Genomic DNA, 18,117 nt, shown 5'->3' with positions numbered 1-18,117 from the left:
CCACAAGAATGATTATAAGAGTAGAATAACACTATCTATAGTGATAAGCTAAATAGATTGAACTCTTTTAGTCTAAGAAAAAGAAGGTTAAGGGGTGACTTAATTACATTCTATATGTACCTACATGCAGAATAATATTTAATAATGGACTCTTCAGTTTAACAGAGAAAGGTATAACCTGATCGAATGTCTGTCTGGAAGTTGAAGCTAGATAAATTCAGATAGAAAATAAGGTATAATTTTTTGACAGTAAGGGTAATTAACCATTGGAACAATTTACAAAGAGTCACAGTGCATTGACCATCACTGACCATTTTTAAGTCAAGATTGGATATTTTTCTAAAAGTTATGCTAGGAGTTATTTTGGGGAAGTTCTGTGGAAGGGGTGGGCAAATTATGGCCCGTGGACTGCATCCAGCCCTTGAGCTCCCACCGGGGAGCAGGGTCAGGGGCTTGCCCCGCTCTGCGCGGCTCCCAAAAGTAGTGGCATGTGTATCCCATCACACACCCCCCTCCGGCTCCTACACGTAGGGGCAGCCAAGGGGCTCCGCATGTTGTCCCCACCCCAAGTGCCGCCCCTGCAGCTCCTATTGTCCGGGAACTGCAGCCAGTGGGAGCTGCAGGGGCGGCACCTGCGGACAAGGCAGTGCACAGAGCCGCCTGGCTGCACGTCCACATAGGAGCCAGAGGGGTGACATGCTGCTGCTTCTGGGAGCTGCTTGAGGTAAGCTCTGCCCAGAGCCTGCACCCCAGCCTGGAGCACCCTCCTGCACCACCACCCCCTCATCCCTAGAGCCTGTACCCCCAGCTGGAGCCCTCACCCCCACACCCCATGAACAGTCATGGCCCGCCATACAATTTCCATACCCAAAAAGTTTGCCCACCCTTGTTCTATGGCCTGTGTTACACAGGAGGTCAGACTTGATGATCACAATGGTCCCCTCTGCACTTGAATCTCTGAAACACGATAGCTTTTTCAGTGGTAGAAGGTTGTGGTTTGACCCAATAAACATTCACTGTCAGTCTTCTAGGAATAATTAAAAAGTGATCCTAATGAAACTAAGCTTAATTGGAATTTAACTGTAGATTATCGATTAGCACTGAAAAGAATATTATGTGGCAGAGTTCTAACCGTTTAGAGGCTAGAAAACTCTTGCAAACCAAATACTTTTTCTACACTTACCCAATGTACATATTGAATACATGCCTTTACTATAACTAAGGTTAAGATTCTGTCATGGGTATTTTTAGTAAAAGTCAGGGACAAGTCGCGAGCAATAAACAAAAATTCATGAACACCCCTGATCTGTCTCTGGCTTTTACTAAAAATACCCAGAGGGAGGGAGAGGGCAAATAGTCAGAGCGCTGCCAGGGGCTTGGAGCTGCTCCAGTCCCGCTGCTGCTCCTGTGGCACGGGCTGGCCGCTGCTGCTCTGGTAGCCCCAGGGAGGCTGACCCAACCGCAGCCGCTGCTCAACGGGCCATTGACCACTGCTCCAGCAGCCCTGAGACTGGCCACTAGCCGCTGCTCCGGCAGCACCTACGTTGACCACCACCAGCTGCTCCAAGCCCAGGGATTCTGAGCCAAACCCAGCCGTTGCTCTAGTGGCCCTGGGGCTGACAGCTGCTCCAGCCCTGCCCCAGAAGAAATCCCAGAGGTCCCAGAAAGTTATGGAATTTGTGGCCTCCATAACAGAATCATATCCTTAACTATAATGTAACTAACAGGTTACCATCAGGCAATACTGATAGTGATTGGTCCCACGGTGAATCTCAGGTACCTCCTGTGGACCAGCTGGATGGTGATATGGAAGTATGTGTCCTGGAAGTTGAGAATCATGAACAAGTCTTGAGCCTGCAGACATGGAATGATAGAGGCAAGCATTACCATCCTGAACATGAGACAGTATTTGCTCAGTCTCCTCATCTTTAGGATAAGACAAAAACCACCCTTCTTCTTCAGGATACAGAAATATTGGGAGGAGAAACCTCTTCCCTTGTACTTCTGAGGTATCTCCTCTATGGCTCTTAGGCAAAGCCATTCTTGTCAGATGCAGAGTTTGCCAAGCCCATTTGCAAGCCTCATCAGCAAAGTGCTGATCCTTCAGACCACCATCAAATGTGGTCAGAGCGCAGTTGTCAGTAACGTGTGACATTGTCTGTTTTTGGCCAGAGCTGCATGTGCAATCCTCTCTTTGGCCTCAGGTGTGAAGGCTAGTTGCACATTGACCCCTAGCAGCTTAAAAATCAGTTCAGAAGGGTCCATGAGATGTGTGGCAAATCAAAGCTGGGTGCATGCATGGTTGGATCAGTTATAAGAGACTGGTTTCTGATGTCAGCTGCAGACCATTCTTCACACCACTTCAACGTTGCAGAGAAATCTGGGCTGGGCAAGTGGGCCACTGTGATGGGATCCCCCCGGAGTGCAGCCTGGAACAGTGGGACCACTGTGCCCCCTTAACTATCTCCAGCCTGGGCTGTGTCTCACAATTCCCTGCTAGTGACCAGCAGCAAACCCCTCTAGGAGCTGTGATCGCTCAGCACAACAGCATGTGGAGCCCCACACCCAGCTATATTGCATGCATGCTTCCAGAGCCACTGATGAATCTCACAGAGAAAGGCACCAGAGCCAAATCCCTCCCAGCACTGTACCTCAGGAATATACTGTCTTGCACTGATCAAGATGGGCAGTGCAAATTTATTAATTGGTTCACCGCTTCAACAATGGAAAGAAGACATACACCAGTCTTTGCAAAACCTGAGCAGATTTGCCCCATACTTCACACAAACTCACTGGTAAAGATAAACAGTTAAACAAATTTATTGACTATAAAAGTAGATTTTAAGTGATATTAAGTGATAGGCAAAAAGTCAGAGTTAGGTACCAAAAGAAATGAAATATAAGCACGCAGTCTAAACACTCAACCCTATTAGACTGGGCAACATCTAGATTAAGTGGTTTTCTCACCCCACTGGATATTGTAGTCCTACGTATACAGGTTTGTTCCTTAAACCTGGGCCAATCTCCTCTGTTGGAATCTTGTCGTCTTCTCAGTGTCTTCGTTGCTTGCAGCATAGGTGGGAGCAGGAAAAGGGCCCCGTATGTGTCCACTCTGTCTGTTTTATACCCTCAGTCCATGTGCTTGGAAAACACAAGTCCAGGCATGTCTGGGGGCATTGCTGAGTCTCAAGGCAAGGTTGAGCAATTCCTGTGGTGTGGCCTCATGCAGGTGAGTCATTGAATTGTAGGTCCCTTGCTGGACAATGGTTGTTGGTGGGTTGTTTGAAACCCCACCTGGGTGTTGGTTACTTTCCTTGCTGTTGCCCCTCTGGAGCTAATATCTGGTTGATTCCTCAATTTACAGCATGTTTTAGTGACAACCATATAACACAATTCTCATAACTTCATATGCAGTAATGATATACATATATAGATAGAGAAATGACTTTCAGCAGATCATAACCTTTCCCCTGATACCTTACAAGGCATGCTTTATGGGTAAGATCATGACTATATACAAATGAGAAATATGGGGTTTCCAGGATGCTCCCCCAGGTATAGACTGTCACAGCCACAATAGGTACACTTTTGGGTGGTCAAAGTGATCTGTGTTTAGTGGTAGGCTCGGGTTTGCGCTGATCTTCTCAATATTCTGGCTGTAGCAACCTCACAACAAGTGTGTGAAGGAATGATGTTGCTTAACATAGAAAGTGATGGTACTGGTGTGGGCTGATCTGTCCCATTTACAATGAGGTTGGGTGAGTGTAGTTGTGTGTCAGCCAACTTGATGCGTGATAAATGGAGCACAGTATTCTCCTGCAGAATAATAGACGACATCAGAGGAGAGACTGATCAGAGAATTTGAGCATTTGCTGCCCATTAAATGCTGGCAAATTTGCTTGGGAGGTTGTTACACAATCTCACCTGAGCCTCAGTTTTTCTCTGGTGGTTAAGATATGTGAGATAGACTGGGTGTGATTTGTGTTTCAAGTGATGTCCATTGAGAAAGATACTCAGTTCTTGGACTGCTCTGGTGTTAAGATGGAACACACTCAAAACTGTCTTGGTTACACTTAGTTGTAAATGCTATCAATTACAGTATTCAGACATTTTAGTCAAGTCAGCATTTAGGGTGTCTTCAAGTTCTGGGGTTGACCGTGCTTGAATGCTTAGGCAAATGTCATCTGCGTACGTGAACTTACAGTACTGGGTAAGTGGGAATTTGTTAGTGTATAGATTGAAAAGTGTCAGTGCCAGCAGAGAGCCTTGGGGGCACATCATTGTTTTCTCTCTTTTGTGTGCTAACGGTCTCCCAAGTGCACTTGGAAACATCTGTTGCAGAGGAGAAGGAGGTCAACAACGTTGACTACCCACGCTAGGAGTGCTCCTGACAATTTGACTAAGAGCCACTTTGTATTTTACTAAATTAAAAACCTTAAGAGCATGAATGCGAACTTGGTTCTATGTATGAAGACTTAACCAATACAAATGCACTTTGAAAATAAAATTGAAGACTGAATATATGCATAACCACAGAGTTTGTTGTCGCTGGGGGAGTTGGATAGCTCAGAGGATGAGTAGGGTAACAAGATTCAAAGCTTTTTACACTTACTGTAGGCCACAGGAAGTTAATAACCAAAAGTGACCAGCATCTAAGCAGGATTCGCATACTGTTAAGTGTTTATCCTTCAGGATAAACATATGGCATCATAACTTGTTGGCATTTTTGTGATGCAGTTACATTTGCATTGTAATGCAATATCACCATTGTATGACAGTGAGTTGGTTGGAGTTGGCGGATGTGATCGCAGAGCCATTGGCCATTATCTTTGAAAACTCATGGCGATCGCGGGAAGTCCCGGAGGTCTGGAAAAAGGCTAATGTAGTGCCCATCTTTAAAAAAGGGAAGGAGGAGGATCCTGGGAACTACAGGCCAGTCAGCCTCACCTCAGTCCCTGGAAAAATCTTGGAGCAGGTCCTCAAGGAATCAATTCTGAAGCACTTAGAGGGGAGGAAAGTGATCAGGAACAGTCAGCATGGATTCACCAAGGGCAAGTTATGCCTGACTAATCTAATTTTCTTGTATGATGAGATAACTGGTTCTGTGGTTGAAGGGAAAGCAGTGAACGTGTTGTTCCTTGACTTTAGCAAAGCTTTTGACACTGTCTCCCACAGTATTCTTGCCAGCAAGTAAAGAAGTATGGGCTGGATGAATGAACTATAAGGTGGATAGAAAGCTGGCTAGATTGTCGGGCTCAACGGGTAGTGATCAATGGTTCCATGTCTAGTTGGCAGCCTGTATCAAGTGGAGGGTCCCGAGGGTTGGTCCTTGGGCCGGTTTTGTTCAATATCTTCATAAATGATCCGGAGGATGGTGTGGATTGCATCCTGAGCAAATTTGCAGATGACACTAAACTGGGAGGAGAGGTAGATACGCTGGAGGGTAGGGATAGGATACAGAGGGACCTAGACAAATTGGAGGATTGGGCCAAAAGAAATCTGATGAGGTTCAACCAGGACAAGTGCACTTAGGACAGAAGAATCCAATGCACCGCTACAGACTAGGGACCGAATGGCTAGGCAGCAGTTCTGCAGTAAAGGACCTAGGGGTTACAGTGGACGAGAAGCTGGATATGAGCTGGATATGTGCCCTTGTTGCCAAGAAGGCTCACAGCATTTTGGGCTGTATAAGTAGGGGCATTGCCAGCAGATCGAGGGACGTGATCCTTCCCCTCTATTCGACATTGGTGAGGCCTCATCTGGAGTACTGTGTCCAGTTTTGGGCCCCACACTTCACGAAGGATGTGGAAAAACTGGAAAACGTCCAGCGAAGGGCAACAAAAATGATTAGGGGACTGGAACACATGACTTATGAGGAGAGGCTGAGGGAACTGGGGATGTTTAGTCTACGGAAGAGAAGAATGAGGGGGGATTTGATAGCTGCTTTCAACTACCTGAAAGGGGGTTCCAAAGAGGTTGGATCTAGACTATTCTCAGTGGTAGCAGATGACAGAACAAGGAGTAATGGTCTCAAGTTGCAGTGGGGGAGGTTTAGGTTGGATATTAGGAAAAACTTTTTCATTAGGAGGGTGGTGAAACACTGGAATGCGTTACCTAGGGAGTTGGTGGAATCTCCTTCCTTAGAAGTTTTTAAGGTCAGGCTTGACAAAGCCCTCGCTGGGATGATTTAGTTGGGTGTTGGTCCTGCTTTGAGCAGTGGGTTGGACTAGATGACCTGCTGAGGTCCCTTCCAACCCTGATATTCTATGATTCTATGAAAACTTTTCAGTAGAGTCCCATCAGAAACTTGGACAGTCACACACAAATCAGGACTGGGGTCAACACTCTTGAGTACTGTTCAGTGGCCTTATGCAAATTTTTAACGGTATCTCTGCCTAATACACGGGTGTTTACATGCTATATAAGTATTAAGTATAATACTACACTTGGCACCCTTGTTGAAAGTCTCACTAGAGAAGTAAGTGACTAAATGGGCCATAACAACTGAACTATCATTTCTAGAGGTAGCTCCTGCAGGTCAAGATTGGGGCATAATGACTGGGAAATGTAAGGAAGCTCTCACTGTTGTTACTGTTATACAGAGGACATCAGCTTCCAGAGTTGTTACTCTGGCACTTCTTGCAAGCACCAAATTAAGTTAAAATAGCAATCTCTCCATTTAAAATATTAACAGAAAAATAAGCAGTAAAAGTAATGTATAAATCATATTATATTAGTTCTTTAGAGCCTGGTCCAAAGTCTTCTGAAAAAATGGAATGCTTTCAATTTGCTTCGATGGGCTTTGGGTCACGCCCTTAATGTATACTGTGGTATGATTTACTGATGATTTATTTTGCTTTGTATAGCTACTTCTTTATGTAGATGCGTAGTGCTTTGATTCCTTAAGCCTTGAAATTTTTGGAAAATTACTAGCAAGAAAAATCACAGTGAGGCTTTTTTGTTACATTCTGGAACACAGTGTCAGCTTCATTGGCATTAAAGATAGTTGTGCTTAAAGTGGCAGCTGGTTTTTACAGTGTTTACAAAATGCTTTCATAGCTCTCAAGATGCAAGGTATCCTGTGAAAGCTCATTCATGTATCTACTTACCTGTACAAGTAGTTAGGTTTGGTAAGATGAAGGGTATGGAGAAAAAATAACTTGACTTTTACATTCAGAACTAAATAGCCTGCATTTTGGGTAATTCTGTTGATCCTTGCATTTATAAACAAGAATTTAAGAAAGATAGACAAGTGGTCCCCCTAAAAACAAATAACTTTTTGTAAATCTGTTCGTAATCTTATATTTGAGTGGGTTGTACTGATGCTTTTTTTTTTTTTTTTTTAAAGAATCTGAGAAATGGCATCAAGAATTTTAAATACCTGTATTTGTTTCTCCTCTTAAGGAAAGTTACTGTGACTGTCAGAGGGCACAATGCAGAACCCTTTAAATCTTTCTGAAGGTACAGTATACGTTCTAAACAAGTTTATGAGAAACTATAGTTTTGTGATTTGGAATGTGGTGGAAAATTAGTAGAACTACACTAAAATGAGCTCAGATTTAGATTATTTCTACCTTTATTTTGTGCATATGTACTAGAATCATGATTACAACTGGAATAGTTCAGATTTTTTTGTTATTGAAGAGAAATGGTAGATGTACTTTATATACATTCACTATCCATGATGGAAAATGGAAGCTAATAACTGCTTGTTCACAAGGCTGAATACTGTACTTTCCTGTACTATGAAAATAATTCTGATCTTTTGTTCTACATTATTTGAAGATTATTACACTTATTACAATATTTTTTTTGAACTTTTATAGTGGAATTTGGAAAGAAAAAATTTACAAAATCTTCTCCACACTATTAACTAGTATAGTAATTTTAAAGTTACTAGACATAACTAGTACAAACAAGAAAATGTAAACTTGTATTCAAGTATGTTGAGATCAATGCTTGGTGTTACTGTGTGTGCCTATTGTTGCACTTAGGAGGAACAGTCCCTGTATTTATTTTGTTGTATTTCTACTTTGTCCCTTCAAAAGTCTTTTCTTGTCAATTTGTATTTTAGTAGGGCTAAAAAATGTGTCCATTTTGTCTCCCCCAATATTGGTAGGTATATTATATGTGCTGTAATGCATCTTCACTATACTGAGAATTTTGAATGCATTTTCATCTTAAACGTCAGTTCCTTTTCTATGTAAATATGGTCATAAAACTAACATTTAAAGATTGTTTTTAACTTGTGAATTTCATTCTTGTTAACAGTAGTATTAAAACCTGAGAGAAGTGTCATAGGCCGTAAAAATCTGCAATGATTTAGATGGGACTTGTTAAATATTCGTTGTACTGTTCATGCTAATTTTTAAAAAAATATTTTTCTTACTTAACTGGAAGTCTAGAGCTCTTACTGTCATGTTTGTATTTTGACATTTTTAAAAGAGTGAATATTTTATGCAATGCTGTAAAAGTTGTGAAGAAGCCATTATGATTTGTCCTGTAAATTCCTCTTCGTTGGCACATCCTAGGCCTGATGGAACTATTATTCCTTTGGAGATATATTTTATTGTTGAATAAATCCATCTCTTTTGCATGTGCTCTTGGTCCTTAAACTGTCTTTGCTATATTTTTTTAAAATAATAAAAAGTGATTTCCAATATGCTCAAATCCATATAGTGTTTTATATTAAATACATTTTTGAGTAATAGGAAAAAAAGGTAAACTGGTGAAGCTGCTATTTTTTTAATACATGGAAACTGCAGAACCATTTTTTAAAATTGTTTTTAAAAGAAAAATTCATCCCAGGCTTATGGTGTGTGCCATGTTTCAGCCCAGAGTGAATTATAACAGCCTAGGTATAAAACTCGGAAATGAAGGATTATGGTGGAAATGCTGACAGGACTCTGACTAAAGTTACATCAGTGTGAAACTGTAATATTCTAAAAATTTATTAGTCTTGGTGTGACATATTGTATTTTGCCATCAAAAGCATTTTGTCCTTTTTAGTCAAATATCAGATTTGTTTCTTAAACACGCTGTTGCACTGTGAGAATTCTATGATTACATTAACAGTTCATAATGATTTATGTGCAATGATAAGCAGATACATTTATTTTGAATAAGTGGTGAGAAAACAAATGATATTGGAAGTGGAACCTCTCACTCAATTACACACACAATATACTATTGTTTTATCAGCCTATAAATCTACTCATTGAAAGTGCCCATTATTTTTCAACTGTAGAAAGTCACAGCCGTAACTGTTAGCACAAGTTCCTTGACTGACTACTGAAACCCCTCACTCCTACGTTTGTTATATAATACCAGTATTACTACTGTCATTTGATACGTATTCCTGCCGGGCACATATATACTAGTCAGGAAAACACTCTTTTATGAACAGAACTTTTCAAAGAGAGTTTGCTCATGTGACAAAGGAATTGTCTTTGTGGTAAATATTTAAACTTTCGAGGAAAAAATATAAATCTAGCATACTGAAACATCATAGGCTAGTAAATTGTTAAACCATAATATATTTTGATCTTACATTATGCACAGAATTTCACTTGCAAGCGTATTATTTGTCCCCTTAACTTTGGAAACTGAGATTTTTCTAATGCTTAATAGCCATGCAAATTACCATTGTGGATTATCAGCCTGTTGGAGGGCTAACAAATCTTCAGATGGGAAATATGTGATTTATAAATCTTGTCCTCAAACAAGGCTAATATGAACTGGTCTTACAACATGAAACAGGTCAGAAAAACATATGTTTTTCTATTATTTTTATAATATACCATGAATAAAATCTTTCTAATGGTAAACTGGAATCACAGGTTTCCTGCTGGGCATGGCCTTATCAATTCATTCATGTTAAAAAAATAATTTATACAATTTAGTTCCGTGTATATCAATGACAGTACAGTCATTTGGCGCTTGAAGCTCTCAAATTTCAATTAACCATGTACATGTATTTCATAGCACTTTCTCAGAACCCCCACTGCCTTTATATCATTAGTATAAATGCAGGTGCAAATAGCATTTATGTACTTTGAGAGAAAGCAGTTGGAGATGTTTCACTGTGGGACACATCACTTGCAGATTGTGTACATCTGTTCAAATAATGTATCCAAGCCCAGTGACATGAATGCAAGGATAAAAACATCTGCCCTTGAGACCAACTTGCCATATAACAGATGCTTACATCTTTATTTATGCAGATGGCTTGTGTGATGAGCTGAGCAATGATGAAAGCAGGAAAGTTTGACAAAGATTTCTTGAGTGTTGGTCAGACAGCTCTATTTTGTTTTCAAATATCTACCACAAATAAGAATAGAAATCCATATAAACATACTAATGCTTTTCATAAAACAAAGCACATTGTTTTTCACATTAAGTGTATTGGCACAAAAACCATAAACACTACAAAAATGTCCCACTTCAGCACTATAATTCCAGTTTATTTAAAAATGATGCAAAATAGATTACTTTTACTTTTAATAGGCAAGTTTGACTGTCATGCTTTAAAATATTCATATATGCACTCAAAGTTATGCAAAATATATTGATTTTGGAAAAGTTTCAAATATGCAAAGATCGAATATTAACAAACATTTTGAAAGAGATAAATTAATTAAAATAATGTTTGAAAGTAATGTATGATTTGTCATAAATTGTTCAAGGTAGATCATATTTCTCACTAAAAACACAGCATTACAAAGTTACTAGACTTGTAGTTTAGAATTTCACTTGTTTCTGGCATATTGTAGGATCGTCCGCTTGCACTGCTGTACTTAGTTGAGATGGCACATTGATTATAAACCCATTCTTTTCATTAATGAGCATTGGTCTGGACTTCATTGCTGAGCTAGGACTGCCCATTTCACACCAACAAAGGGAGCTTAAATAGGAGCTTTATTTTAGTTCAGACTCCCCCTGCTGGACTGCTGCAGCATAGTATTCTGACCACAGTTCAGTTGCTTTGTCTGAGAGAGATCAGCTTCAAACTCACTGCTGTCCAAAACAATGTGCTGGGAGTGAGAGAATATCCTGTCACAAACTGTTGGGTACTCAAAATAAATAAATGTTTGACCTCTCTGCTTAGGGCAGCTTGACAAGGCTGCCGGCTGACTCTGCATTCCTACTGGTTCCTGTAGATTTAGCTAGATCTTATATGTTGTATGGTAAATTAGCACTTATCGCCACAGTATGTATGCATCTTCCTCAAAGTGTATCCTAGAGCAGCCACAGCCTGTTGGTCTGGCAACTTCCACTGGTCTACCAATGTCAGCAAACCTTCCAAATAGGTGGAATCATGTAGGAAGAGGTAAACATGGAGATGCTGTAGTCTGATTTCTTTTCTACTGGGTCCTTCAGTACATGTGCCAGAGAGACCCAGCCAAGTTCACATTCAACAGAAAGTGGGAACTTTCATATGTTCTGAAAACTTCAGATTTCTCTTAACCAGAACCACAATCATTCCAGAGAGATTTTAATTCTAATATATGGCGCAGATGCTCTGAAGGTCTTTGGAAAGGAAAATGACATGCCTATATAGAATACAGTGAAGCTTCTTTGAACTTTGTTTGTTTGTGTCACAGCCAAATTGGCTATAGGTGTCAGTGTCTTGTATAATCTCAGCCAGAACTATATGTTTTTACTGTAAATAAATTGCTTATCATAAAAGAAGAAAGGGGAAGGGAATAGATCAAAGAGAAGTATAAAAATCCTAGATGCAGTTACCACATTCAGAAGTTAAATCACCTAGGCCATGTTCAGTGGAAATGAGTTTATTTACAAAAATCCTAAGAAAAGGTTCTCCCCCAAATCATCCAGATTTAGCAGTCTGTTTTGGAGTCTAGTCCTTCCATCAGGGATGATGAACCACTGTACAAGAACAACAGGAAAATTACCAAAATTTTTCAGGCCAAGTCTCAACAGTCAGTCTTACAGCTCTCTTGTTTATCTGGAACCAGAAAGCATTTTTCCAGGTTTGCAATATGGAAGTCAACACACACTTTTTCAGCAACTCAGATAACACCATACAATGTATATTTGCTGCTGCAGGAGGCTTTAAGCCTAACTGGTAAATTAAACATTTTCTGTTCTCCTCTGAACTGGTTCCAATTTAGACAGAAGGGTTTTAAATGTCATATAAAAGGATGTACTTCATAAAATGTCAAGATATTTTCCCAATTGTCTTCATTCTATTGTCTATTCCAGTGCTTCTGTGATAAAAATATATTTTGGAGTTAAGAGACCTTATCCCCCTACTACACTTGAAGTATCATCTGTGTGTATTTTGGGGGGTCTTTTTAGTCAATACAAAGACAAAAAATTTTATCCTCAGCTTATTTTAAAGGGAAGCAAGATTCAGCACAGAAAACATTCCATGACTTATTCATGAAACGGTGCCACTTGACCTTTTCTTGCTCCACAGTTTTCAAGAATTCTACCTTAATTTATCCCTCAGACCTGGTCACTATCATTTCCTGCAGTTCAGGGGGAGCATTGTCTATTAATTACCACATTATTCAGTATATCTTCTACTTCCAGAATGTTGTCCAAGTTGATGTTACCTTGATCGTCCTTTTTTTTTTTTTTTTTTTTTTTTTACATCTGCTTCACAAGGAATGAACTGCTAGTTGGGGTCTTATCCCTCTTGGAACTCATTTTAAGAAATCTCAACTGGCAGCTCTTCCAGAAGAGAAAATTTTAACATTCAGTTTCAACCTTTTCTTTCAAATGTTCTGCTCAATAGCCATCTTCCAGTGTGTCTCGTTCACATTCATGTTGGTGCCATGCTTGTATGAATTCCATGGCCAGTGCTGCACCTCCATTCATTAAGTTAGTTCTTCTGAACAATTAGAACTTTTGATAGTCCCTCCAAAGCAGTTTTGCTATTGAAGCTTTACTTCACGAGTCCCCAGGGATCACCTTCTGCGTCGTGTGACAACTGAACAGAAGCAAGAGGACTCAAGATAAAAAAAATTGAATTGTAATGCTATCACAATCATTCCCTTCCTGCACAGTTGGGGCCCATGTATTGAAACAGCATATTCTCAGGGTAAGACTAACTTTAAGGTTGGCAGAGGGATGTGGAAGCTGAGCTATATATCTTTGATAATGTGTCCACCAAACAGTTTCTCCCTCAGGTACACTGTTCGTTTTTAAACAGGAAAATGCCAATATTTTTCCTATGATATCAGTATTTCTGGATGTGGAAGATAGACACCAGCTCCAGTTCATGATTTGAATTGAACATTTCTAGTTTTCTCCTGGCTCTCTTATCGTCAGAGTGGTATGAAAAATAAGGGCAGAATAGCTGTATGTCAGTGGTACCCAAACTGGGGTTCGCAGAATGTTACAGGGGGTTCATCAGAAAAATTTCACTAATGGCGGCCAGAGGAACCCGGGCATTGGAGGCAGCAGGTGGGACCCAGTTGCAGGGTAGACAGCCCAAGTCCCAGGGAAAGCGGGGCCGGGCAGTTTGGGCTGGCAGCCCGAGCCCTCCCATGAGTGGAGGAGCCAGCAGCCTGAATCCCAGTGCGCCGTGCAGGGCTGGTAGCCCGAGCCCCAGGGAGAGCGGGGCCGGGCAGTTTGGGCTGGCAGCCCGAGCCCTCCCCCCTCCCTTGAGTGGAGGAGCCAGCAGCCTGAATCCCAGTGCACTGTGCGGGGCTGGTAGCCCGAGCCCCAGGGAGATCGGGGCTGGGCAGTTGGAGCTGGCAGCCCGAGCCCCGGCGGTCAGCGGGACCTGCAGCCCAAGCTCAATTGACCAGGATGGTCAACAGGGTCCAGTAGCAGGAGCCCTGCGGAGTGCGGAAGAAATTTAAACTTCAGTCCCTGGAAATATTCATTTTTAGGAGGGGGTTCACAAGATTTCACAATTTTGTGAAAGGGGTTTTGGGGCTGTTAAAGTTTGGCAACCACTGCTGTATGTTGATATCTTATTGGTCATACAGACTGATTTCCCAAGCTGATACAGATGACAATGATATTAATAATTAGGCATTTTGTATCTTGCACTCTCGCATGGTTTTCAGCAGTTGATTTGAAGGCATTTAAATTTCGTCTAAAACTTCTCAATTATTTTAACCATTAGAGATTGAAATTAATAGTTTAGAGTGTGAGAGGCGGAGCCTTCAACAAAAGGGAACTCTTTCTTTTTATATCTCAAAATTGTCTATGACCAAATGATACAAGAGGATTTGGGGCCTTATACCTTTTCTTTAATCCACTGCAAATGGTTGTTTAAAAACCCAACCTCAAATTTCTAGATTTGGGCTTCTGGGTAAATAATCAAGATACCAGGCAAGAGAAACCTCTACTAAAACTCCCAGTGATACTTTTACCTGGTTCTATAGGCCCTCTACTTTTTGAACTTCTATTAGAAAAATAAGTTAATTTTTCTATAGTTTATCATAACGTAACATCGCTGTCCGAACGCTTTCCCTGTACATAAGAATGGTTTTGGTAAAATTAAGTTTGTACAAGTTACAGCTTTCTTTTTTATTACTCGTGTTATCTATAATGTTATCAGCATTTCTACTAAGTTTATGTAATTTTCAGCTTTGGAAATCTTCAGTGGGGCTTAGGACTGTTGTTGTAATCCGGTAGGGATGGGGAAGAAATCCACTCTGCTGTCCCCTCACTCCAAAAGTACATTCCACGTTCTTTCTGTTGCTGTGACATGAGTAGCACTCTCCCAGCAATGAAGTCCAGGCAATGGATCCCTCCATTCTTAGAAGCAAAGGTATTTTAGAGAAGGAACTAATTTTTCTTGTCAGGGACTCCAGACTTCTCTATACAGTAGCTCAAAGATAGCTTTTTTTTAAGATGACCAAATTTTACTCTAATTCATTTGCCTATTTTATATATGTATAAAATGTGTTTTAAAATTTTGATTTGCTAATATGTGGTGCAATATTTTAATGTTCATTTTTTTATGCCAGACCCCCAAAATGTTCATCCAAACTGTTGGCAATTAATAAGTCCCCCAAGATGTAGCACTTAATGTATTTTTAAAAGATTTGAGTTTGAACAATACACAGATATGAATTTTCAGATCAAATACAAAGCATTTAGACATTTAAAATCTAGTGCGAGGCTTTGTTTCTCCGAGGGACACAGTCAGAATGATGGCTTGGGTTCATTATTTTTGATTATAACAATATGACAGAAAGATCTTATGAATGTTTATCCACACTTGATGTGTTAACTTTTGGCAAAAGATTCTGTCCTTGGCCAGTCTTTCTCTGATAGCAAAGCTCTGGAGATTGTGGGGGCTGGATAACTTGGGATTGTCAGAAGGAGTCTTTGCCTGGAGAAAGAAACTGCAAATAGGGAACAGAATCCATTGGGCACTCTCCAATAGAAGAGGAAGGTAACAAGAAAGGCAGGGTTGGCCTTAATTGAGAATTCACCTTTTTTATACTTTTCATGTGTAAATTAACTTGGGCATGAATTTTGTGGCTCATGTAATATGCTGAGATCTGCTTGGCATGCAAGGAGGCTATATGTCATGGAAAAGGAACTGGGTTGGACAGGAAATAGGAGAAACTTGCCCAAAGTACTCAAGTGGTGCTGGACGATACTATGAGTTACCCCTCCAAAGTGACTTCCATAAATCGATTATGCCAAAAATAGATTTAATTTATTCCCAACCTAAACATTTCCATAAAAATAGTTAAGGTTGAAAGTGTGTTTCAATGGAGTCCAGTTACTACATAAAAAATACATTTTCTTTGCAACGTTCTACCCATTAAGAAGAAAGGTATGGAAATGAATACTTAGGGGATCCAGGAAGTTTGCCACTGTCACCTCATTCCTTGTAAGTCACTATCACTCCACTCCTTTATGGGGGGGGAAAAAAAGCTACCTCATTAAGATTTAAACTGGGGGCAGCCCTTGCTATTCTCAGTGGTAAAAATATTGAGCAGCTTAAAAATACCTCAGCCTGGAGAGCACCTTGATGCTTAAATCAGAGATAATGTGTAACTCTAAAAGGACTTTCATTTTGACTTGTAGAATTCTAACAAATTATTTAAAGCTTGTTCCCTCTATGACCCTGAGTGTGTGCTGTTTTCTGTACATATGTGTACTTCTGCACCCTGGAGATTCTGTGCTAATGACACATCTTTGTTCTTTATCCCTGTATTATAACAATAGTTTAAATGTTGTGCTCAGTTTATTTTTCAAACCTTTGTTGAATTACATACACACAAACAAAAAGAACCCCTATGTTAAAAGAACATTATTAAGGTTGCAAAGTTAAGAACTCATAAGTTAGGAAATACCAGAACTAAGGTTACCTGAGCAATCTTAATTCACTCCATACATATGCAGGATGTATGCTTTACTATTTTTTTTTCCTCACAGGAGTGCTGCCTCATTCAGTGCTCAGAATAGGTGGTGCTCACTTAATGAGCAGCTTTCCTCATTGTTCTTTGTGTGGTCTCATGCCTTATTTACTGAAGACTATTCATACTTCAGACTAATTTCCAAATGGGCTTTTTTATGGCCTCCATCACTTTAGTATGAGTGCTTCACAAATATTAATGAATTTGTTTACACAACATTCCTATTGTCAGAGACTGGGACGTAGACAGTCGTGTCTAGTGGTTAGACAGGAGTTGGTAGCCAGGAATAGGAGCCCAGGGACAGAGGCCATATGCAGAGTCACAGTCAGAAGTCTGAGTCGGGGTCAGAGGCCAGAAGTCAGAGCCAAGGTGCAGAGCTGAGTTACCTGGAATGAGGTAAGACGAGGCCAAGGCTGGGGCCAAAGAGCAGGGCTGGGAACAAGCAGGCACAGGAGCAAATGCATCTGTGAGCAAATGCTTTGCACAGCCACTGAATTGCTGCTGGCAATGTGATAAATTTTAATAGAGCTGGACTGCTGATTCTTTCCACCAGTTAGGTGGTATAGCCAACCAGGCAGCCTATTACAGACTAGCTACACTCATTTGGTTTCCCCAGGGACTGGCGCTGCTGCAAGCCCTGATTCTTGACACCTACAAGATGAGAAGGTGGTGTTAGCAGCGATTTAGAGAAGGGGAGCTGAGGCCCAGAGATTAAGGTTTTCTAGAGTTCAAGGTGAGAAGGGACCATTAGATTATCTAAGAACATAAGAACAGCCATTCAGGGTCAGACTAATTGTCCATCTAGACTAGTATCTTGTCTTCCAACAAAAACAACAAGGTGTCCTTGTGGCACCTTAGAGACTAACAAATTTATTTCAGAACGTTGTTATGGCTTTGACTTTCACAATATCCTTTGGCAACAACTTTCTCATTTCTGTGTAGTCTTCCTTTCTGAATTTAAATGCTATTGTGGTGAGCTTCTTTGGTATTTCCCCTGCACCCCCACAAGGATGTTAAATTTAATTGTATTATGGTTAGTATTGCCAAGCAGTTCAGGTATATTCACCTCTTGGACCAGATCCTGTGCTCCAGCTGAAATGCTGATTTAGGACTAAATCAAAAATTGCCCCTCTCCTTGTGGGTTCCCAGGACTATCTGCTCCAAAAAGCAGTCATTAATGGTGTCAAGGCTGATTCCCCACTCTGGCACTTTGAGTGCAGAAGGTGGAGGCCCACAGGATTCTAAAAATTAATACTGGCCACTCCAGGCTTGTATTAAACTCCCAAGGTTACAGCTTTTCTCTAACCTTGGATGGATAGTTGCCGCCACCACCCAATTTTAAAAAAACTCTTTTAGAACCAAGGAAGGCGCACTTGGGAATTTCTTCCTGTGGGGTACCCTCAAGCGCGCGCGCACTCGCACTCTCTCTCTCTCTCTCTCTCTCTCACACACACTCTCTCTCACACACACACACTCTCACACACACACACACACACACAGAGAGAACAAAGGAAATCAGCTGTTGCCACCAGCTACTTAAAGAACATGTGCACAGACCTCTTAGGACATAAAAATCCAACCCTATTCTGAAAAAAAAGGTAAATTTTATTTAATACAAAAAGAAAGGAAATACATTTGGAATTTAGGCTTTTTGCTAGGTTTTTAAAACAATTACAGGGATTAAGCATCAAGATAGCTTCTTGAGGTTCATCTTAAAGGTTACAACCAAAACAAAAACGCCTGGGATTAGCACAGA

At 40.6% G+C, this 18,117-nt stretch overlaps 1 protein-coding gene across 2 annotated transcripts in view; it reads left to right on the top strand.

Moving 5' to 3' along the window:
• Positions 1–18,117, top strand: part of ZNF438 (zinc finger protein 438) — a 99,998-nt gene that overhangs the window by 61,906 nt on the left and 19,975 nt on the right. For both annotated transcript variants that reach the window (XM_073334393.2, XM_073334395.2), the window contains one exon: positions 7,405–7,461. In XM_073334393.2, the coding sequence (XP_073190494.1) occupies positions 7,434–7,461 (28 nt within the window). In that variant the 5' untranslated portion in view covers positions 7,405–7,433. The remainder of the gene's footprint in view (positions 1–7,404; positions 7,462–18,117) is intronic.

The sequence above is a fragment of the Lepidochelys kempii genome, chromosome 2 (genome assembly GCF_965140285.1).
Source record: "Lepidochelys kempii isolate rLepKem1 chromosome 2, rLepKem1.hap1, whole genome shotgun sequence".
Taxonomy (NCBI): domain Eukaryota; kingdom Metazoa; phylum Chordata; order Testudines; family Cheloniidae; genus Lepidochelys; species Lepidochelys kempii.
This window is presented reverse-complemented; position numbering and strand designations above follow the sequence as displayed.